The 22,333-nt window shown below is 46.1% G+C and overlaps 3 protein-coding genes across 3 annotated transcripts in view; 2 read left to right on the plus strand and 1 right to left on the minus strand.

Annotated features, from left to right (window-relative positions):
• The first annotated feature begins 3,567 nt into the window (after positions 1-3,567).
• On the plus strand, positions 3,568-10,845 carry HSP90AA1 (heat shock protein 90 alpha family class A member 1). Its single transcript, XM_033061795.1, has 11 exons — positions 3,568-3,768; positions 5,508-5,666; positions 5,760-6,126; positions 6,547-6,680; positions 7,151-7,459; positions 7,975-8,140; positions 8,392-8,582; positions 8,715-8,862; positions 9,211-9,479; positions 9,600-9,933; positions 10,095-10,845. The coding sequence occupies exons 2-11, from the start codon at positions 5,508-5,510 to the stop codon at positions 10,202-10,204; spliced, it is 2,187 nt and encodes a 728-aa protein (XP_032917686.1). The 5' UTR covers positions 3,568-3,768; the 3' UTR covers positions 10,205-10,845.
• Positions 10,846-14,295: 3,450 nt separating this feature from the next.
• Positions 14,296-17,844, plus strand: LOC116997372. Its single transcript, XM_033061937.1, has 4 exons — positions 14,296-14,844; positions 15,497-15,550; positions 17,105-17,164; positions 17,371-17,844. The coding sequence occupies exons 1-4, from the start codon at positions 14,707-14,709 to the stop codon at positions 17,842-17,844; spliced, it is 726 nt and encodes a 241-aa protein (XP_032917828.1). The 5' UTR covers positions 14,296-14,706.
• Positions 17,845-20,821: 2,977 nt separating this feature from the next.
• The window catches only part of DYNC1H1 (dynein cytoplasmic 1 heavy chain 1), a 44,360-nt gene continuing 42,848 nt past the window's right edge, over positions 20,822-22,333 (minus strand). Inside the window, exons 76-78 of the mRNA XM_033063697.2 lie at positions 22,084-22,252; positions 21,596-21,723; positions 20,822-21,205 (exon numbers count right to left, since the gene is read on the minus strand). Of these exons, the coding sequence (XP_032919588.1) occupies positions 21,077-21,205; positions 21,596-21,723; positions 22,084-22,252 (426 nt within the window). The 3' untranslated portion in view covers positions 20,822-21,076. The remainder of the gene's footprint in view (positions 21,206-21,595; positions 21,724-22,083; positions 22,253-22,333) is intronic.

The following is a 22,333-nucleotide window of genomic DNA, read 5'->3' on the forward strand; positions in this document are numbered from 1 at the left end:
TAAGAAAATATGTGTTTTACAGAGGAACTTGGACTAGCAGAGCTGGGAAAACTTAGATGGTTTGGTATGAGATTAAATTCTCCCAGTGCACTTGTCAAACAACTTTGACAAAAGAAATCAGTCTGCTTTTGAAAGCTGAGTAACACAACCACAAAAGAGAAAACAGAATGATGAGATTAGACAGCATAAAGGTATGTGATCCTGCAGACATATGCAAAACCTTCCATAGGTCTTCACATGCTTGAAATGACATATATCCCTAAGTCTGAATCACTAGACCCACATTAATTGAGAGATTAGAAAGGAAAAATACTTTCTTAAACATCTTGACTATTTTTGTAAAAGCACCACCCTTAAAATTATGGATGCCTCCAAAAGCAGAAAAAGGAGAAGCACACAAGCAAATTTAGTAGAATATTGCTGGACAAAATGCTTGGACAGATTTCTATATACTGCAATACTTCAGCCTTTCTCTAAAATACAGAAGTTACTTTGATGAAAATACATGTTAGAAAGCATTTCAGTCAATGGAATCTGAATGCAAAAGGGCTTCAGCCTAAAAGGCACATCCTACAGAATTTATACTATATTTATACTGTACCATGACTATTTTTTAATCTAAGAAAAAACATGGAAGTTACATCATTATGCCCGAGTGCAACTGCCACACTTTATTAGGACAGGGTAAAGAGCCATTTGGCTGCTTTATGGAAGCAGACAACCAAAGCAGCTGTCAGATCACTGAAATCACAGTCACTGGGCAAAGAAAGGAACTTGTCGTACTCAAGAAAGCATTTTGCTGCACACTGTTTTGTATATGCATAAGAGTTTGAGAGAAAGGAAGAGCAATGCTTTGAGAAGCAACTCACAATCAAACTTGAACAGAGTACAGAAAACAACCAGACAAATTAAGCACCAAGAAGGTGACCCAGACGTTAAGTGCAGAACTTTCAAGGCTGAGTGCTGGCTGAAATCCAGCTTTTTCAGTGGCTTAGAATGGTGAGCAAATAACCTCACCCTTACAGTCTGATTTCTCCTGTGGGCTGAGCAGCAGCTCATCTATGCACCCTTTGATGTTGTTGACACCAGATTAATTTTTCCACCTAATTAAAATAACCTGCAGGATCCCGTATTTTGGCCAACTGCTTGGGTGAGAGCTGAAACACTAGGATTTAGAAGGGCAAAGTCCTTTAAGACATTGTACCAATGCATATACTGATCCAGATACTGCAGAAACTGCAGCAAGACAAGCTGTAATTTTCATTTCTTGTTGTTCCTACATGCCTTACACATGTGCTTAAGGTATCTTGTCAGAGTACTGAAAACCCCCTGAAAACATAATGCTACAACAAAATCAAGCCAGTGGACCCCAATTTAATCAGATGTGCTTGTCTGGGTTAAAACTGCAGGATAACTAATGCAAAGAATATTAAGTTCAGCATGAGGATTTTTGATTAAATGTGTTAATGGATCTAAGTATTAGAATATCTAATTTATGCTACCCAGTCTATTTCAGATGCTTAATTTGGAGAAGGGTAGGTTAGATAACTTAAACTTCAATTCCCCAAAGTCAGACAGATCAGACAGAACTAGATAGAAGTCTGGGGCACATCTAAGAGCCAAAAGAAAAGGGAAAGAAGCTGCACCTGAGATTAATTTTTGCAACAGAAACAACACTCTCTTTATTCCTCAAATAAACAGCCATTCTTTAGAGCAAGGAGATTTGTCTAGATTCATGCTTACATCAGTGCACAATTTTAACATCATGTAGTTTCTCTTGGTATTTATATCATCGAAAGTGGATCAGCTCCAAGAAGAAAGTTTTAGAAGTCTGGTCTGGAACACATGGGATGCAGATCATTCTCCTGAGACGTGGAAGATCTGCATTTAACTCCCTGCTCTCAATCAGGTCATACAGGATATAAAAATACCCGCCCTGCTAAATGCTGCAATCACAGAGCTGCTGGGTATAATGAGACGTGTACATATCAAAGCCTTTATGCAGGATATGTAAATGTATGTATAAAGGTGTCTCTTGCGGTGCCCTTTGAACATCAACCAAGACTTCCGAGGTGAACTGGCAAAGGCCATGGTCAGGCTGAAAATCCCTGATAGGATTTCATGCTTTGGGCTGTTACAAACCCAACAGCACTGGCCTACGCCTCATGTCCACTATTAGCACTTAAATCCTTAAGTAACTGCATAGCTATGTAGGTCTGCCGAGCCGCTTGGATTCGGTCCCACGGCTCTTTTTACCCTGTGCAAGTGCACAGACCGAGAGGCAGAATTTGGTTAACTCGCAGACTTATACCTGCTGTGTGAGAATAAGTGTTGTTCTGCCTGAGCAGGCGAAACGCGTTACCACAGCATCCCTAAGCCGTGATTCACCCGGCTACGCCCGGCAGCGCGGCCGGATCCTGCCCGGCGAGCAGGGCAAGGCGAAGGAGAGCGGTGCCGCCCTCCCGCAGCCCCTCGGCCCGCCCGGGGGGACGGCAGCAGCTGCACACCTGCACCGGCTCTCCCGCACAGCTACAGCTACACCTGCACTCCTGCACCGCCACGCACCTTAAATCCTTAAGTAACTCAAATCCTTGAGCTCGCACACCTGCATACCTGCGCACCCGCACACCTTCACTTCCGCACAGCCGCACACCCGCAAGCCACGCTCCGGCACACTCGGACACCCGGACCTCGCGCCCTCCTGTACTCACACACTGCACCCCACAGACCGGCACCCTCACACACCGCACCCCACAGACCGGCACCCTCACCCCACAAACCTGCACCCTCACACACTGTATCCCACAGACCTGCACCCTCACCCCACAGACCGGGACCCTCACACACTGTACCCCACAGACCTGCAGCACCCACACACTGTATCCCACAGACCTGCACCCTCACACACCTGCAGCACCCACACACTGCACCCCACTGACCTGCAGCACTCTCATACACCTGCAGCACCCACACACTGCACCCCACAGACCTGCACCCTCACACACCTGCAGCACCCTCACACACTGTAGCACCCTCACCCCACAGACCTGCAGCGCCCTCACACACCCGCACCCCTGCGCTCCCACACAGCCGCGCACCGCCATACAGCAGAGACGGGGGTTCAGTATGGAGAGAGAAAGTGTGCTCGCGCCCCACACCCCAGCCCTAGGCCGTCCCCAGAAGGAGTCAGGGGGCACCCCGCATTTTCCAGGCCCTTCCCTGCCGTTCCGCGGGGGCGGGGGGATGATGGAGGAGAACTCGGGGGGAGGGAGAGACCCCGCCCCGTTCTAGGACGTTCGGAGTGGGGCTCGGCAGCGAGTGACGTCATCCAGCACCCGAGCAACCAACCCGAGCACCGCCCCTCGCGGCCCCTGCGCATGCGCCCGCCTCCTTCCTGCTTCCTCCCCCCGCCCTCTGATTCCCGGCCCAGCCAATCGCTGGCGGCGCAGCGGGGCGGGGCGGGCGGAGCGCGCGCTCTCGCGCCCATTCAGCCGCCAGCCCCGGGGCTCCTGTCGCGGACGGCTGCGATTGGCTGCGAGCGGCGCGGCCCCGCCCCTCGGCCGGCTGGTTCCGCCCCCGCCTCGCGGCCCCCTCCCCGCGCCCCCCCGCGCCGGCGGTGAAGGTTCCCGATGGTTCTGGAAGGAGGCGGATCCCGCCGTATATAAATCGGGCGGGCTGTGGGGAGCGCGCACTAGTGAGGCTGCAGCGGAGCGTGAGGGTTGTGTCACAGCGTGAGCGAGGAGAGCAGCGCCCCTTCCCCCTGCCAAGGTGAGCGGCGGAGGCGGCAGGTGGCGGTGGATCGGCGCAGGGAATGTTTTTCGACCGAATCCCGGGGCTCGGTGGTTGGGGGCGGTGGGGCTCGTGTTTGGAGATGCGTGGGGGGTGGGGCTGGGGTGTGCTGCATTAGCCGCGTGGCGCAGGTCGTGCTTCTCTCCGCGCTTCCTCAGGTCGTGGGAAAGGTGATCAGGGCTTGCGGTCTGGGTATGGCTGAAAGGGAGACCGGTGTTGCTGATTCTGAACCCAGTTTACTAAATTTGTCTTTTCAAAGGAGTAGCAGTGGGGGTAGGGGTTCTGAGCAGTTCCCTGGGGGGGGCCGGTATCGCAGTGGAGCGGGGCCGTAGGTGGCGGTCAGGGAAGGCTGTTCTTGTCCCGGGTGCAGCTGCAGCGCCGCCTCCGCCTCGCAGCGTGCCCGGGAGCGCTGTGGGGACTCAGCCGAGCACGCTCCAGTGCAGAGGTACCGGGTGGCCGGGGAGATTCGCTCCCAATGAATGGGCACCCAGCCATGAGAGTGCAAGATGGGTGAGCTGCGGTGTGGGGGAGCGCCGGAGCGGGAAAGCGGCGGGGGTGAGAGGGGTGAAGGGAGTAGGGAGAGAGAAAAGAATGGGGGAGCAGGAGAAAAGGAGCGGCGGCGGTGTGGGAAGAAATAGGTTGCAGAGGGAAAAAGAACCGGAATAGTGGGGGGGAAGGAGCGGGGGCCAGAGGAAGGGGGCAGAGTGCCAGGAGGAAAGGGAGCGAGCGGCAAAGGGGGGGGGGGCTGCAGGAAGGAAGGAGCGGGAGCGGAATGTAGGAGGGAAGGGGGATGGGGGAAGAAAGAGCAGCATGAAGGGGCAGGCGAGCAGAGCGGGGGCAAGGAGGTGAGGCCAGGAGCGGGCTCGGGGGCTGCTCGGCTCCGCAGCGCTTTGGGGGAGGGGAATGCGCGGGCGGGGGGGGGTGGGGCAGGGAAGGCTCTGGCAGTTTCTAGAAGGTCTCGCGGTGCCGGCGGGCGCCGCCAGGGGGCGCTGCTCCGCGCGCGGCTCGGGGGCGCGGTCCGGGCGGGCGGGGGAGCCGGGGCCGCCCCGAGGCGGTGGCCGGGCCTGCGCCCAGCGCTCCGGCCGCGCTCCTGCCCTTCGCTCTGGGGCGAGTTCTGCGGGGTTGTGGTTGGACAGACCTCTCGGGCGAAATCCGCCGCCCCTGAGGCTTGGCTCCCGCGGGGGAGCAAACGGGCAGCGAGGTACCCGGTGAAGGACGAGTATCAGTGTAAATGTTTGTCCAGAGAAACGGGTCCGACTGAGCAGTGTTGGTGCATGAGTGAGAGTTGTACATAGTGTTTGCTGTTGGAGGTGATGGCTGTGTATGCAGAGTAATAGGGAGATGGGAATAAGAGAAAGTCCAAATAAAGATTTTTGGTATTTCTATGAAAGGGGAAAATAAAGGTACCATATCAGACCATAAATTAGGGGAGGGGAGAAAAATAGTTCTGTCTTTTCCAAGTGCTATGAGGTAAAGTGAGTGTAAAGCAAGCCTGTAGTTAAAGTCTTGTCATCTATTATCTGCATTCATTAAAATTTCTGAATGGTTATGGCTGGAAATAAGATCTGAGAAGGGCTTTTTTTAATGTATGGGTTCCTCTGGAGCTGAAACCACGTGGTTAAAAAACTTGATCGCAGAATGCCAGTCACTGCCTGCAGGAGGATATGTTAGCTAAGCTGTTCCGGATGGAATTTCAACTCCTCCCTGTTTTTTCACAGATGCCGGAAGCTGTGCAGACTCAGGACCAGCCAATGGAGGAGGAGGTGGAGACCTTTGCCTTTCAGGCTGAGATTGCTCAGTTGATGTCTCTGATCATCAACACTTTCTACTCCAATAAGGAAATCTTCCTCCGTGAGCTGATCTCCAATTCCTCTGATGTAAGTACCAAAACTAGTTTGGTTAATTCTGACAATTACTGAAATTTTCTAGGATTAGTCAGGAAATGCTAAAGCCTGTCTTTTATTTTACAGGCTCTGGATAAGATAAGATATGAAAGCTTGACTGACCCAAGCAAGCTGGATTCTGGAAAAGAGCTGAAAATTAACCTGATTCCAAACAAGCATGATCGCACTCTAACCATTGTGGATACTGGCATTGGGATGACCAAAGCTGACCTGGTCAACAACCTTGGTACCATTGCCAAGTCTGGCACCAAGGCTTTCATGGAAGCCCTGCAGGCAGGGGCTGATATCTCCATGATTGGGCAGTTCGGTGTTGGCTTCTACTCTGCCTACCTGGTTGCTGAGAAGGTGACAGTGATCACCAAGCACAACGATGATGAGCAGTATGCTTGGGAGTCCTCAGCTGGAGGGTCCTTCACTGTCAGACTGGATAACGGTGAGTGTTCTGTGCTCCTGTTCACTGTTCTGTTTTTTTGAAGATGTTTCACAATGATAAATAGTCTGCCTTGGAAAAGACACAAGAGAAGAAGAATTAATACAAGTAATGTATCATGTCAGGCATAGGTCCAGTTCATCTTGCTGCTCCAGCTGGTGTAATTCTATATATGCATTAAGCTTTCAAAGCTTGCACATTGAAAAACATTTGTAAGACACTGATGATACTCTATGCAGAGTCTTAAAAGACTCAGAGTAGTAAACATTTTCTGAAGCTTGTTTGAAATACATGCAGAGAGTGTAACCTAGATGGTTTTATTGTGGTGCTAGTGGTGACCAAATGGCTGATGCATGCTTTCAAAGAGTTAATTACTAAGTCTACTCCGCTGCAGCAAAGTGAAATGTGTGAACTCCATTCTAGGTGAACCTCTGGGCCGTGGAACAAAAGTCATCCTGCATCTTAAAGAAGATCAAACTGAATACCTGGAAGAGCGGCGAATCAAGGAAATCGTGAAGAAGCACTCTCAGTTCATTGGCTACCCAATTACACTCTTTGTACGTACCTTACTCGAAATGCTAATTCAGTATTGCCACTTCCACAAGTGAGAGTTCATGTAAGAAGGAGTAGTCAGGGTTTATTTGGTTAGTTTTCAGTTTTTTCAGATACTACATGGAGGAAGCTCTGTGGAAATCTAGTTCCATGACTTTAAACTGTATTTCACAGGACTAGGTTAAGAAAAAGGATGTTCACCAAGCCAGTAGTGTCTGTCTCTATCAATTAAGTATATTGTTACAAGTCATTCAGTGTAACAAAACTGAATGGTAAGAACTTGGCTCATAGCATGTGGAAAAACCATCACTTGTGTCGGCACCCAGAATGAGAGTCCTTGGAGTGTAGAACGGGAGAGCTTGACCATGTTCATGAAGTTTTCTGGATTTGTGAGGGCCAGAAGGGGTGTGTTAGAACTGTTAGTAAATTTACAACTTTTGCAATTCAAGTACTGAAAAAAGATGCTGTTTTGTAGGTGGAGAAGGAGCGTGATAAGGAGGTGAGTGACGATGAGGCTGAGGAAAAGGAAGAGGAAAAAGAAGAGAAGGAGGAAAAGACAGAAGATAAACCAGAAATTGAGGATGTTGGTTCTGATGAAGAAGAAGAGAAGAAGGATGGAGACAAAAAGAAGAAGAAGAAGATCAAGGAGAAGTACATTGATCATGAGGAGCTCAACAAGACCAAGCCCATTTGGACCAGGAACCCTGATGACATAACCAATGAGGAATACGGAGAATTCTACAAGAGTCTGACTAATGACTGGGAAGACCACCTGGCTGTCAAGGTAAGTTCTTATCTCAAGACACAACTGACATAACAGCACTGATGCTAGAAGGTTGCTTAACATGCTGCTGAACTGTGATCCACATTGTGCACTGGTGTTAATAACCTGGATTGAACCTGAAGTCAGGAAGTGCAGTAGCCTTCCCAGTTACAGTTTAGTTACTATGTCTAAACTGAAAACTAGATTACGTATAAATACAAAAACTCATTAGGTTTGCAATTTGTCATTGAAAAGGTTTTGAGCCTTTTGTTTGACAGTGGGAAGTGCTATAAGAGTACATTCTTCCTATATCTCAGTATGCTGAGTAAGGAACTGAATGTGTTCTGAATCAGTTTGCTGACCTCTTACCACTAATTCAGTGTGTCTGAGGAATGTGCTTGTTCTGACCAGTGTCTCGGCTGCTCTGTCAGTGTGATCTCTGATGGTCGCACTTGGTGTTCTGCGTTTGAAGAGTGGTTGGTTATCACAGTGGAACCATGCAGATGGACTAAAACTATGATCTTGCTTTCTCACAGCACTTCTCTGTGGAAGGGCAGCTGGAATTCAGGGCTCTGCTGTTTGTCCCACGGCGTGCACCCTTTGATCTGTTTGAAAACAGGAAGAAGAAGAACAATATCAAACTGTATGTGCGCAGAGTTTTCATCATGGACAACTGTGAGGAACTGATCCCTGAATATCTGAGTGAGTATAATTCTGGGGAAGCATTACCTAAACAGAAGAATTGTTCAGCTATTCATTAGTTGCCTTTTGTATGTTAAGAAATTTCAACAGGGGGAGGGTTTCAGTTGTAAACAGTTGTTGGGCATTTAAAAAGTATTGCTTAGTTGATGTTCACTGGAGTTCTATAGAAAGAAATTCATAATTTCTGATGGGCAGAGCCACATTGTAGGTAGAGTGACTATGAGACTAACAAAGGTAATTCTGTTCTGCAGACTTCATGAGAGGTGTGGTAGACTCTGAAGATTTACCTCTGAACATTTCTCGTGAGATGCTGCAGCAGAGTAAGATCCTGAAAGTGATCCGGAAGAACTTGGTGAAGAAGTGCTTGGAACTTTTCACTGAGCTGGCTGAGGACAAGGAGAACTACAAGAAGTTCTATGAGCAGTTCTCAAAGAATATCAAGGTTTGTAGCCTTTCTGAACAATGCTGATACTTGCAGTTTGCAGACAGTTGTTGTGCCTGAGCTACTAAACTACCACAGTTCAGTATTTACCTGAAGGAATCACTTAGTGATTTTTCTTCCTACTTCTTGTAGCTTGGCATCCACGAGGACTCGCAGAACCGCAAGAAGCTCTCAGAATTACTGAGGTACTACACATCTGCATCTGGTGATGAGATGGTTTCTCTGAAGGATTACTGCACTCGGATGAAGGAAAACCAGAAGCATGTCTACTACATTACTGGTGAGTTGGGACCTGAAATGGTCAGAAAAGCCAACACTGTATGTAGGTTTACCTTCTGGGGGATTTATAAATGCTGTTACAGGGTTCCCAGGTCCCTTGCTTGATAGGAATGGGAAACACTTTTTACCTGGCATTCCAGGAAATGGAAATTTGCTTCCAAATCAGTTAAGACTGTTAGATGCTGGTGGTTCAGTTTAAACAGCTTGAGTGTCTTTGGGCTGCTGGTGCCCCTTTCGTTTCCCTGTAGTTGGGACATGAAGCAGCACAGCTGTTGCATAGGCTGTGCAGAAAACTGAGCATGCTGCTGTTAGTGTTGAGATTCATCTATGGTGTTGTTCTCTCTTGCAGGTGAAACAAAGGATCAGGTGGCCAACTCCGCTTTTGTGGAGCGTCTTCGTAAACATGGGCTGGAAGTGATCTACATGATTGAGCCTATTGATGAATACTGTGTGCAGCAGCTGAAGGAATTTGAGGGCAAGACCCTGGTTTCTGTAACAAAAGAGGGTTTGGAGCTTCCAGAAGATGAGGAAGAGAAAAAGAAGCAGGAGGAGAAGAAAGCAAAGTTTGAAAATCTTTGCAAGATAATGAAAGATATTCTTGAAAAGAAAGTAGAAAAGGTAAAAGCAGTACTTGGTTTACCTGTGTGTAAAAGTGCAATCTAAAATGAGTTCAGGTAAATCAGTTGCACTTGTTGAATGGCTTAAATTGCAAGCTTGTGCTTTGTATTCCTTGTGCAGGTTGTTGTGTCCAATCGTTTAGTTACTTCCCCATGCTGCATTGTAACAAGTACGTACGGCTGGACTGCCAACATGGAGAGGATCATGAAAGCCCAGGCATTAAGGGACAACTCCACAATGGGATACATGGCAGCAAAGAAACACCTGGAGATCAATCCTGATCATTCCATCATTGAAACACTGAGGCAGAAGGCAGAGGCTGATAAGAATGACAAGTCTGTGAAGGATCTTGTCATCTTGCTGTATGAGACAGCACTCCTGTCCTCTGGCTTCAGCTTAGAAGACCCTCAGACACATGCCAACCGCATTTATAGAATGATCAAACTTGGCCTGGGTAAGTTCTCAAATCTCTCCTGGCTCCAACAAGCTCGGGGTGTGTTGTCTTGGTCTTGCTTGGTAGTGTGGAAAGTGAATCCCTCAGGAGGCTGAAGTGCTGTGGTGGAGATGAAAGGTTTGTTGTGCTGTCAGCATTAATGGGGTGTGTTTCCTGCACAGGCATTGATGAAGATGACACTGCTGCAGAAGAAGCCAGTCCAGCAGTCACTGAGGAGATGCCACCTCTTGAAGGAGATGATGACACATCACGCATGGAGGAGGTGGATTAAACCAGTTTACAGGAACTCATGAATGTTTCCTTGGCTAATATGAATAAGTTATATTTTGTATATTATGAATGTTACCTGCCAAAAAAAATCTTTGACACTTTGTCTGCATTCCCTCTTTATATTTATTTTCAAAGATGTTATACCTTTATTTTTGTTACATTGCTTTTTCAGCTGATGTGAGATACAAATGCCATTGAGGGAATATTTTCTTTAACACTGTACAACCCTAAACAGGCAAGTAAGGAGTAGTTATTTTTGTCTGTATTAGCTGGTTGCAGGTGGCAGGGTTTTTGACTTATTCTTAATTGCCAGAAATGTGGAAAGAAGTAACGAAGATGGGAAGACATCAGGTTGTTGTTCCAAGTTTGTTTAGTGTTCCACAGCTCTTCAACTCTTAAGTGTTTAACATATACAGTACCTAGTAACTAGGTATCTAGGAGAGCTGAATCTTTTGGGGAAGCTTTAATCCTTCTGCTCCTAACAAGGTCTTGATGTTTAAAGTTGTTTTTTATACTGTTCAAGGATTCTGGATTGCACTCTACCATAGAATAGAATCCACTGTAAATCTCTATTGTGACTTATGCAACTCTGCATGTACAGTTCAAACCTAGAACTGTAAGAATAAAAGTGTTAAGAATTGAGCTGTGTCTCTGACTTGTCTGTTCACACTGAAACAAAACTGCTCTGCCCATCCTGATCCAGCTGCTCCAGCTGCTGCTGTGCCCTATTTATAATTAATAGGGTGTGCTTGGTGATTCCTGTTCAAACCAGTGCCCCACCAGAGCAGGAAGGGTCTCTGGTTGTTCCGAGTGTGGAGTATAATGAGTGTGGATGGTTCAGCTCAGCAGTTGTTCTGAGGTCTGAGTGAACAAAGCTGCAGCCCCATTCCATGGTGCTGCTGGGAGAGGCAATGAGGAGCTTTTTCCTGAGAGGTTGCCAGTTACACCTCACACAGCCTGTGGGGGAACTACTTGGTTGTGCTGTGTTCTGTAGTCCTTGGCCTTTGTCTTCAAATAGCAGAGAGAACTTTGTGGTAAGCAGCTTCATCCAGAAACCTGCCCTTTAGTTGACTTTAGGCAGAGATAGTATCTGATACTCATGGCTTTAATTTAATTAACTGATTGGAGAGGAGGAGGGGTTTAAGGGCAAATTCTGACCATCTTGCCCTACTCTTTTCCTGTGCCCATGTGTTCTGCTCCATGACACAGGAGCTTCCACTGTAAAATAATTCACATACATACACCAGTGATCTGTTGGTGTTCTTTTTGTGGTAAGGTGAAAGGGTGCAGTTTCTGCTCCTGTTCCATAGGTGCCTAAACTCGGTTTTGTGTGAACTAACTCAAAGTAACCTGGTGCACGTTGTGGCTTTGTAAGATCTCCGTCAAAGCAGCACTCTGAGGGCAGGGAGAAGGGTACTCCCTGTTTTGTACAGAATTTGGGGCAGTGGGTACACAGCAAGGAAGTTGTGGGTACATAAGGGAGGAATTCAAGCTGCTGTTCCTATGTGTCAGTTCACTAGAGTGAGGTGATCGCACGGTTCCAAATTCCAAGAATATGGGATATGAAAATAACTGCTTCAAAGCTGTTTTGCTTTTGCTGAAGGCTGAATTTCCACACCTCACATTCTGTATTATTACATGAAATGTTCATGAGCTACCTCATAAAAGTCTGCAGAACAGACAGGTGCCTGCCTGCAGGTCAGTGAGAGAAGCTTTGTCAAAGCAAGGACGTAATTTCCTTGCTGTGCCTCCCACCGAACCCTGCCTGGGCACTGTGCGAGATGTACTTTGAACTCGAGTATCCCCGTGCCTTGGCAGGTGCTGTTTGCTCTCCCTGGGTGAGATGTCCCTTGTGTTCCATCACCAGCCCTCGAAGTGAGGGATGTAATGACAAACATGGCATCAAGCCAGATGAAACAGTTTGTAGTGTGTACACCAGTACTGACTTTCAGTTTGGTGTGTTGGAAGTTTCCAGGAGAGGAGACTTCAGAAAGCTTTAGGTTACTGCTTCAAGACCTCAGTGTCAAAACTGATTCAAGAGTATTGTATCAAAACTAAGTGAAATTCTAAGGTATGTGTGACTTGTGACTAAAATCTATTTTACAAAATCTTCCATAACATGTAAAAAGTGGTGAAGAAATCTTCCAATTAGTAACACTGGGATTTAAAATTTACAGTCACAATGCTAAAGACTTTTCTACTTGGTCAGTGGTGGCACAAGTCTTAACCTCTCTTGAAAACAAATTTACCTCTAAGAGCATAATTCAGGTGAAACTTACAGATTATCTCCAGTATTTCTTGCCTGAGAACGTGTTGGGTGTTTTTGAGCAGCCAGACCATAAGAAAGCTTGGACTCAAGGGAAATCAGAGCTTCGGGGGCTGGCACAAGTTCTGTGAGTGAGGAGAGGCAGAGCACCGAGCAGTGGGAAATTATGGGAGTGAACCCTGGAGGGAGCGTTGCTGCACCTCTGGGACCCTTGGCCACCTCCTTGTCCCCGCTGCAGCCACAGGGCTCGGCGATGGCATCCTGTGAGCTTTGGGAGGTGACACCTGAGCTCTCCCTCGGAATTGCGGTGTGTGACTGTAGCTGCTGCCCACAATGACACAGGGGGCAGGTGTGCTGTGGGAGCCTCGGGCCCTGCTCACCCTTCCAGCCCCTCCAGACCGACCAATCCATGGAGCCGGGGCCTTGCTGCTAACAGCTGCTGCCTGTAAACAATCAGTCGCTAATTTTGGGCAGGCTTTTGTGGGAGTAAGGACTCCTAGCCCTGTCTTTGGGTGAAGCATGATGATCATTGGTGCTCATTGAGCTCAGCTGGTGCTGCAGGCACTAACAGAGCCTCCTCAGCTCCCACTTCAGTGGTGGGATGTACTATGGGGCTTTGAGGGAGATTCTTGGTTGCTGTGTTTTGAAAACGGTTGGAGGGGAAGTAATCATCAGATTTTAGTCTGGGTATAGAAGGTACGGGGATGAAAAGGCAGGTGTCCAGGAAGAAAAGAGGTGTAAGCAACAAGGTCTAGCTCAGCTGGAGGCTGAAGAGGGGTGAAGGCTTTTGGGGCTTTTGAGCTGTTCCTGGTACAGCTGCTGTCACTGTCACCCCCACTGGGACTTGTTCCTGGTGTCTTTTCAAAGCAACAACCCTCTGCTGGATTTACAGTGAGATGTTTGTTTTGCCAAGGTTTTTATACAGCAGTGCCTTCTGCACTGTGCAGAAAGATGCAAGAAAGCTAGCTAGGAAAGAGATAATGGGAAGAAAAGGAATTTGATTCGGAAAAAAGTAAAAATAGTTCATCATTCCCTATAAAAAGAACAAGAAAAAAGGGAATAGATATGTGGCTTTTGAAGGGTCAAATCAGATCTGCTTCTTTGTGGAAGACAAACCTGATCTGTAGTTTTCCAGCAGCTCTGAAAAGATACTGTTCCTGATACTTAAAAACAGTAAAACTGTTGTGTTGGATTGTAAGTGATGAAGAAGGATGCTCAGCTGCAACTGTCCCTCTGCTACAGGGGACAGCAAATGAGAGGAGGAAACATCTTTGATCACCCTGCTGTCTCTGGAGGGAAGAGGGGGGTTCCCCTTGACTCTTCTGTTGGAGGTGCATGTGAAGGAAATGGGGCTCCAGAAAAAAAAGTGTGAGAGCAGAGGGAAGTGTCACATCCCTGGCCACCAGGCCTTGCAAACTGGATGTGTGTGCACATGTGTGCTTTCAAATACATACATATCCGTGTGTATTTTATATTCACACTTGGGAAATGTAGTGACCAAAGGAGTGCAGGTCCCACAGGCAGAGCAGTGGCACAAAGAGCTTTCTTCGGCGGGAGGGTTTCACTCCGGAGTTTTGTTGCGTAATTCCCTCTTAGTTGAAGGAGCAGCTTCCCAGGTGGAGGAGGTTGAGCGGGGCTGTGTGAGGCTGCGGGCCCGGCCCATAAAGCGGGAGAGGCGAGAGGGGCCGGGCCCGGGATGGCCTCGGCTGGGAGGAGACAGCGGCGGAGGAGGCGGCGGGAGGCTGGGCAGGGTACGGGATGGGGATGTGTGAAAGGTGCGGGATGGGATGGGTACGTGTACGTGTGCAGGGTACGGGATGGGCAGGGTATGAGCGTGTGGAAGGGAGGGGAGCCCCCGTAACAGAGCCCTAAGCTGAAGGAGGGGATGTGTGAGTGTAGAGGGACTGAATTTTGGGAGTGGGGAGCTGGAACAGAGGGCTGGCTTATGGCACAGCTTTGCATTTATCCTTCTCTGGTCTGGTTGGGTATCTTGAGCACAAATACCTATTTAAGGATTCAGAAACATTGCAGTGCCTAAAAGAAGAGGAAAAAAAACCTTTGAAGCATCTCAAAAAAGTTGTATTTTCCTCATGCTGCATGAAGGACCAATGAATGAAGTGTTCTTGTGGTAGAAGACAGTGGCTGCTTCTTATTTTTCAACAGAAGCTGCCTTTGATTAAGAGCTTAACACAGACTATGTGAAGGACTGATAATTTTCTAGCACAAAGGGAGTAGCTATGTCTAGGCATTTTATCTCGGAGAAGGTTTTCTCTGATGTGCTCTCCTACCCTCTGCCTGTTTCAGCAGATGCTCAGGAAAAGGAGGATTCTGTTAAAAGCCCAGACTACATAGAAAGACTGGCACGAAATTACATGGTAACTTTTCTAATTGCTGCTTCTCTACTTCACTATTAAAATACAATTTAGAAAGCATTTTTTGGTTTGCCCTTGGCTTGATGGTGCAGCTGGCTGGGCTGGAAAAGAGTGTATGAAGAACAGGTGTGCATGCATTAATTTAAATGGGAGGGATGGTGGTAACTCCTTCACTTCTGTCCTACCTTCTGGGGACTGGGGGGCTGTTTGTTTGCATGGTCTCTTTCTTAAGCAAAAGCTTTAAAAAAATGGAGAGTGTTTTGAGTCCTTCATCTGCAGTTACATTTCTGAGCTGCAGGGCCACCAAATGCAAAGAAACAAACAGAACCACAGTGCAAACTAAAAAATATTTTGTAAAGTTACTCACAAGCCTGAAGTATCTGTTCTTATCAAGTGTGACGCACATTCTGGTCTGCTTCCCTTTGTGTTTTTGGGGGTGAGGAGTGATGAGAGAGGCTTCTCTTTTCCCCTTATGTCTCACTTGCACAACCCAACCAGCACCACAGGTGTAGAATATTTGGAAAGACAAGCTGGCTTCAGATGGGGAAGGTTTGGTGAAACTCAGCACCTGTAGTTTGCACTAGACCTCAGCTCCAGCCTGAAGCTGCAGTAACTTCTGCATTGAGTGGCATTGCTTTCCCTTCCTCCTCTGCAGCAGAAGTGCACAGTGGAGTCAAGCACAGAGTCCGAGTCTGAATCCAGGGCAGAGGTAAGAACTCACTGAAGTGTTCTGATGGTGATGGGATTCCCTGATGTGTATCCAACTTTTTCTTCAGCCTCAATAGGGAGCATCCAAGGCATGTTGTGGCATTGTTGATTTTGTGAATTGAAAAAAAACCAAAACAACCCCAGACCCAATACTACCCTTTCCATTAGGCTCTTTTTTACAACTGTTAATAATTTTAGAAAAGTTGATTCCAGGGGGATGAGGCAGGAAAGAGACAGTATTTTAGGCAGATGAATGCTAAGATAGTGCTGACCTGGGCTGTTCATCAAGGTTAACTTTCAGCAGCTGTGGTCCAGTGGTATTTCTACAGTTCTGGGTGGAGAATCTCTACCTTCTGACAGTCCCTTTTGGAGCAGATTAAGAGTAGCTCTGTTGCTGTGGCAGTTAGTTATGGATATTGGTAACTTCCTGAACACTGTTCTGTGAGACCAGAATAATGTGTTTTGTGCTGATGAAAAAAGAGCTGATGCTGGAGTGGAGAACAAAATACTTAATTTATGGGTAAAACTCCTTGGGATTGATGCTCACTGTTGGTCCATGTGAATCACTGTGCTTTGTGACTTGGAGAATCTGCCATCATTTCACCTTCCAGAAAGGTCAGGGCGAGGCTGGAGATGTCTGTGTTCTCCTGGGAGAAGCCAGGCTGGACATCCAGCTGTGTGATGGCTGGGCAGGGGGGCTTACACAGGTCCCAGCCTGAACAAAGAGCTGGCTGCTCTCACTGAGGGTGCTGAGGCAGGTGTCAGGCCAGGACTGGGCAATTTCTGTGCTCTTTGGAGAAGCAGAAGGGCTTTGTAGGAGTGTCTCTGTCCTTGAGGCAGCACTGTCACAAACAGGCTTGGACTTCAGCTCCTCTGGTAAAGCCTTTGGTTTCTTGTTGAGCCCAGATTCCTGAGCCCTGCTTTGTCTCAGCTGTGCTTAGTTCTCCCCCTTCCTACTGGAAACAGCACGGCACTGACTGGCAGTGTGTTCTCAGAGCACCTGTGCTGGGTTCTTTTCAACAACTTTCCCTCTTTCCTTGCTGTTAACTTCTTTCCCTTTGTGAGATTTGGTACCTGGGGTTTGCTTTCTAAAGGGAGTCTCCCTACATGTTTGTGTTTGTTTGGTTTTTTTTAGCTTTTTTTTTTTTTTTTAAATAATTAACAGACAGACTCTAAGTGCTGTTTTGGGATTTCAAATCATCCCCATGTGAAAGAACAAAAAAGGGATCTGAGTGGGAGGGAAGCTCCCTAAACTCTAAATTGTATCCTGACTACTATTATTTATGTGCTGTTTTGGTTTATTTTTCTGGTGGTATGTATTTGCTCATTTGTTCCCTTTAGTGCAATGTTTTAAGTGCACTAAGACCATAGCTCTATTTTAGGTTAACTTTACCATACCTTTCAAAGTTAGACTGAGACACACTTTCTACTGTCTTTTAGACAAGTGATGTCAGAATCTGGCTTTGTCTTCCATAGAATTTCCACCTACTCTGTTTTTTGTTTGGTAACTTACAGAAAAGTGCCTTATAAACTTATGTTAACGTCTCTTAAATAGGTTGTGCCTAGCCCACTTGCTGGAGGATCCAAGAAAGCAAAGCAGGCCAGAGGACTACAAGTAGGTTTTGGGCATTACACAGTTCTTGGTGTAGCATCTAAAAACTAAAATAAAGGTAGGAGTGTGTGGATAAACAGAAGAGCTTCCACAGTAAGTCTGTGACTTAGGCTGAAAGGGATTTGAAAGTCCATTGTATATTGCATCTTGTTTGGCTTTTTTTTTAAGGACAAATAACCATCCACCATGTTTAGAGATGTTTATTTTAGTTTTTAGATCCTTATGACGGTGATTCAGAAGATGCCTCTGTTCACACTGACTGCGGTATAAGAGATGCACCACGGACAAACAGTGCCTCAAATGCGATGCCTTTGGAGGATGCTGATACTTCAGAAGATGAAGAATCCTTCCCTAACCCTCCAAACATCAGTGAAATTCAGGCAGTAAATTACTGCAGAGCAGCCCTGGAGCTTCCCAGCCTCCAGAGGGATCTGTTGCTGCCTCCAGCCAGAGAAGCTTTTACCCCCACGGGGCTGGCACCTGACCACGCCTTACTGATGGCTGTTAACCCTTCAGTCCCTGCAGAGCTCCCTTCCATCCCGGCTGACACTGCTCCACAGCCCCTGCTCACAGCTCGCTGTGATGGCACAATGGCAGAGCAGCCTGTAATTAAAAGAAAAGGGATTCCTGTTCCAGAGGGTGCTAGTGAAAAACTAAAGAGAAAGAAATTCCGTGCAACTTAATCAAAGGGATGAATAAATAATTGGAAAAAAACTGTTCTGAAGGATCATTCTTGGTAGAGATTTATTTTGCAGAGTATACCTGAACTAAGCAGGCTGCCTCAAGCCCATTACAAATGCATGGTACTGCACAGTGAGCTCTGAGATCCACTTGAAAAATGGACTCAAACTAGTTGTGTGGCAATTCCAGTTATATCCACAGCATGACAGACAAGGTTGGTGCCCAGGTACTCTGGAAGCACCAGCCCCAGCTCCTGTGTGCAGTACCTGGAGGCAGCTGCTCAGTTTCAGTGTACTTTCACCAACACTGCCAAGGGATTGTCAACAAGAGAAAGGGATGAGCCCTTGGCTGCAATTAGGTTCCACTAGCTAGGGCTTGTGTGGCACCTGCTTCATGTCAGGTGTGGCTCTTGCTGTGTCTGACCTCCTTAAAAGTGGTGAACACAAAGGTTTGACTACCAACAGCAGAATTGCATCATGCTGAACTGACTGCAACTGGCAATCCAGCATTTATTTTCTTCTTCAAAGAGGGAGAAATTGTCTAGTTGCTGTTAACACAGCTACTCCTACTTCGTTTGACCAATGTTTGGGCAGTTTCTGTCTAGCTGCCAGATCAATGTTTACAATGGATGTGGAACACATTAGCTCAGAGCTTCTTAGTGACAGCAATCACTCAGGAACTCCAGGAGAGGTGGCCACAGATAGGAGGCCAGTTAAGGAGCAAAAAATTGTCTCTGATCTCCCTCTCCTATATGGCAATTTCTTTAATTAGGTTTAGAATCTGGGTAGTCCATTTGTGTGGGAGGGGAATTACTAACTATGAAAGTACAATGCTGGCTTGAAAAATGTTAGTACCATCAACTTGTGAAAGCATTTGTTTTGTACAACTGGCAGAGATTTTTAGTTTCCAGTTTCTTTCCTAAGATGGAAAGCCACTCAAAATACTATTTAACTGCTAGAATTGTACCCTTCCACCTGTGTACTTATTTTATTAAAGCAACTTTTCTTTCATCCTTATTCTCCCACCTGGAAATAGTTTTTAATCAGCTTGGAATATGTGTGGTTAAACAGTTTCAGAGGCCTTTGCCTCAAGACAGAAGTTACTGTTGTTGCCCCTTGACTTGTCCAGAGGCAAAGATTGCTGCAGTGAAAACTGTGAAGTTGAGAAAACCCCAAACAAACCAACAACCACCAAACCACCTGCAGCTATAGATTGATGTACTGCAACTAGGCTACAGCTCTCTCTGGCATGAAGACTTTTGAAAAGCTTAGGAATACAACACTGTGATGCAGTCAAGCCCCTCCTTTTAAGTCCTAGCTCTCAGCCCCATCAGCTGAGGCTAAATAAAACTGAATACCCCGACTTTCAAACTGCAGTCAAAACCCCTAAACTCGTCTGAAGAGGATTTCACTTTTAAAGCAGCTATTTTACACATGACAGGAGAGGAGGGAAGTAAGTGGAAAGGTAAGCCACATGGGACAGTATCTACTCATTGGAATTTATTCAGCATGAGAATCCAGCTGTGCATTAACTTGTGAACTGTAATTGCATCTTTTGTTAAGCCAGGCCTAATGCAGAAGTTAGCATAAAAGACCTGAAGAGTTTGGGAAGCTCAAGCTCTAGGATACATGAGACTCTTGATCTACCCATCAGCATTTGTCAATAGGTGGAACTAGTACAGGCAGAGTTTTAATAGCAGCTGTATGTGGTACCACAGCCCAGGTCAATGAGCTGTGCACAAACAGCAGTTGCTGAAAGGAAGGTGCATGTTCAGTGGAGCTGCCAACAGCCAGCTCTTGATTTAAGCTAATACTTCATACTGCAGCTGGTACCCAGAGCATGCAGCTAGCATTGTCTGTACAATGTAATTGAAACTATGCTGGAGGCAGTGATACCAGTTCCAGACACATTCTGCTGCTGGAAATCAAACTCTTTCATAGAGGCTGAAACAAAGCAAAGGCATTACAGTTATAACTCATCTTGGATCATGATGCATGTAGTTCTCACCTCTATTCCTCACAACTGGGGAAGAACTGCACAAAGATTATATGATTCACTGGTCTGGGACTCACACTTGGTAAGGTAAAAACACCAGCCAGGACAGTTCAGTCTCAGGGATTAACTTTGCAGAACAGGAGGGAGAGGGCAGACAGCAGAATTCTGTTTTAGTAAACAGTAAGCATTGACCAAAACTAGTATGTGAGGCAGGATGAGATAGCACTTTTTCCTCCTAGCACAGGCTTCTACTATAGAAGCCTTTATCACAGAAAAATACTAGAGCTGATGAAAGTCACTGCTATCACAGGAGCAATCACTGAAGGAAGGGGCTCCCAAGATTTCTATTTTGAGATTAGAAAGGTGTGTACTCACGTTCTACATACATGTCTTTGAACACTTGACTTTAGCCACACTGTCAGAGAGGACAGCTGTTCTGAGAGGATGGTCAAAAAGGTAGAAATGCTTAGCCAACAAGTTCAGGATCAGAAAAAGCAAGCAAATGCCCAAACCATTACAGCAACCCAAGAAATTAGCAGGAACTCCCAGCTTCCCTAATTTAGTAACAGTTGGTCACATGTGAGAGTCTCAAATAATACTGTAACATTTAATAGCCTCCTCTTGGGTTACTGAGACATGAATCTGGAGACATATTTCACCACAAAAGCAGTTTGAGAAAGAGGAACCTCTATGGTCAATAGGACAAGGAAATTTAGTTCAGGATGCTCCAGCTTCTCAATGCATGGTAGCAGGTTACTTCAAGTAAGACCCAGTCCATTGCAAGTAATTAATGCAATGGCCTAAATTATCACAAGAAATACCAGGCTTTGTGTCTTACTGCACTACAGACTTACATTCCAAGGTTCCTGTTACTGGAGGTTAGCTTGAACAGCAATTCACAGTTACTCTCTGAAAGGATCATGGGTATAGGTTTTCCAGACCAAAACCATCACTAAGAATTAGATTAACAAAAATAGACAGTCAAAATTTTTGCTATATATTTTATTTAATATAACATAATCCATCAAATATCACATCTACCAATAACCCTCTAAAAATCCCATTCAATCCTCCTTCAAAGAAATCTCTCTGGCCTATCAGTTTCCCAATGCACCATCACTTTTCCAGCCAACTTGACACAAATCCATCTGCTAACCTACCCTGATTACAAAAGTACAGGTGACCACTACACAGAAGACTGACACTTACTATAGCATTAACCAGTGAAAATAAATTTGTTCACTCAGTGCAGAGAACTGCAACACCACGCTCATAGAAGCTGCGGGGATCTTCCTTGGTGGCTATTTCAAAGTCAACGGTGAAAATCAGATCAGCACGAGTGAAGTTCAGATAAACTGGTAAAGTAACCTGGGAAAAAACATGAACATAGAAGAGTTCTGTAAGACAGCTGAAGAGTGTCACAGGTTTCTGTAACACTTTATGGTACCAATGAGATGGGAATTTGGTCTCAGATAACTCAGTACTCAAAATATGAGGAAAAACCCCAAACTTAATAAATTCACAGATGCCGTTACGGCACTGAACAGCATTTTTGGATGCCTCTACTTTTTATCTATCCACAAAGGAAAGACAAGGTCAGCATTACATCCGTTTGCTGCTAGCCCTAAAATCAGAAGCCAGCTGACACTAAGAGTAATTAGAGAACATGAATTTGATTTGTTGTGCCTGGTACAAGTATCCATAAAGCCTTAGGAAAAAAACTGCTAGGGATATCTAAATATTTTCATCAATACTTACAACATTTGCTTTTTTATCAGCATTTGTCTGCTTGATCCAGCGAAGCTGTGTAATGGGCAGGACAGTTGAAATTGCATTTGAAAGCGACAGCTTGTTGTTACTGCATGTAGCTCCCTGAAGCTTCAACCCTGCAAATAGCAATACAGTTTAGAGTTCTAAGAGCTCTCAAACATCCAAAGGCTGTCTCTCTCTGTATCATTTAAGGGCTAAGTGCTCTAAATGAGAAGTAATTCATACTGCAAAATGAAGAGGCTGTAGGTGATACACTGCGCAATGCCACTTCAATATACACTGACCCCAGACTCGAGATGTATTAGGATTTTAAGTACTTCCCTAATAACTAATATCAGACTAATCTGAAAACACTTTTACAAAGTGTGTATTAACCTTTGCAACAACAGTATCTTTTTCATTTGACATAGCCCATTTAGTACCAGAAGCTTCTGAACACATTTCAGAGCAAGGTCCCTTCCTTCAGCTAAGTTTACCTGTGACTCCAAAGCTGCAGGCATCCAGGACTGCGTTCTGGGTAGTTGTAACATTGACCTCAAGACAGAGTTCTTCAAGGGACCAACTGTTTGCTTGGGCAACATATTGTCTTGTAGCAGTAATATATGCCTCTGGTACAAACAGGCCACCCAGGCACACATGGATGTTCTATGTAAGGGGGGAAAATATAGGGAAAAAAAGTATTTCAGCTGCAGTATTCATCAATGGCTATTATAAATACTTTAGCAA

This window comes from Catharus ustulatus, chromosome 6 (genome assembly GCF_009819885.2).
Source record: "Catharus ustulatus isolate bCatUst1 chromosome 6, bCatUst1.pri.v2, whole genome shotgun sequence".
In the NCBI taxonomy this organism is placed as follows: domain Eukaryota; kingdom Metazoa; phylum Chordata; class Aves; order Passeriformes; family Turdidae; genus Catharus; species Catharus ustulatus.

Excerpts from the sequence above, each read along its gene's own strand:
- HSP90AA1 (XM_033061795.1), top strand. The coding sequence starts at position 5,508 with ATGCCGGAAGCTGTGCAGACTCAGGACCAGCCAATGGAGGAGGAGGTG. Across the intron at positions 5,667-5,759 it reads TGATCTCCAATTCCTCTGAT|GCTCTGGATAAGATAAGATA; the intron begins GTAAGTACCAAA and ends TTTATTTTACAG. Across the intron at positions 8,583-8,714 it reads AGTTCTCAAAGAATATCAAG|CTTGGCATCCACGAGGACTC; the intron begins GTTTGTAGCCTT and ends TACTTCTTGTAG.
- LOC116997372 (XM_033061937.1), top strand. The coding sequence starts at position 14,707 with ATGTCTAGGCATTTTATCTCGGAGAAGGTTTTCTCTGATGTGCTCTCC. Across the intron at positions 15,551-17,104 it reads AGTCTGAATCCAGGGCAGAG|GTTGTGCCTAGCCCACTTGC; the intron begins GTAAGAACTCAC and ends TCTCTTAAATAG. Across the intron at positions 17,165-17,370 it reads AGCAGGCCAGAGGACTACAA|TTTTTAGATCCTTATGACGG; the intron begins GTAGGTTTTGGG and ends TGTTTATTTTAG.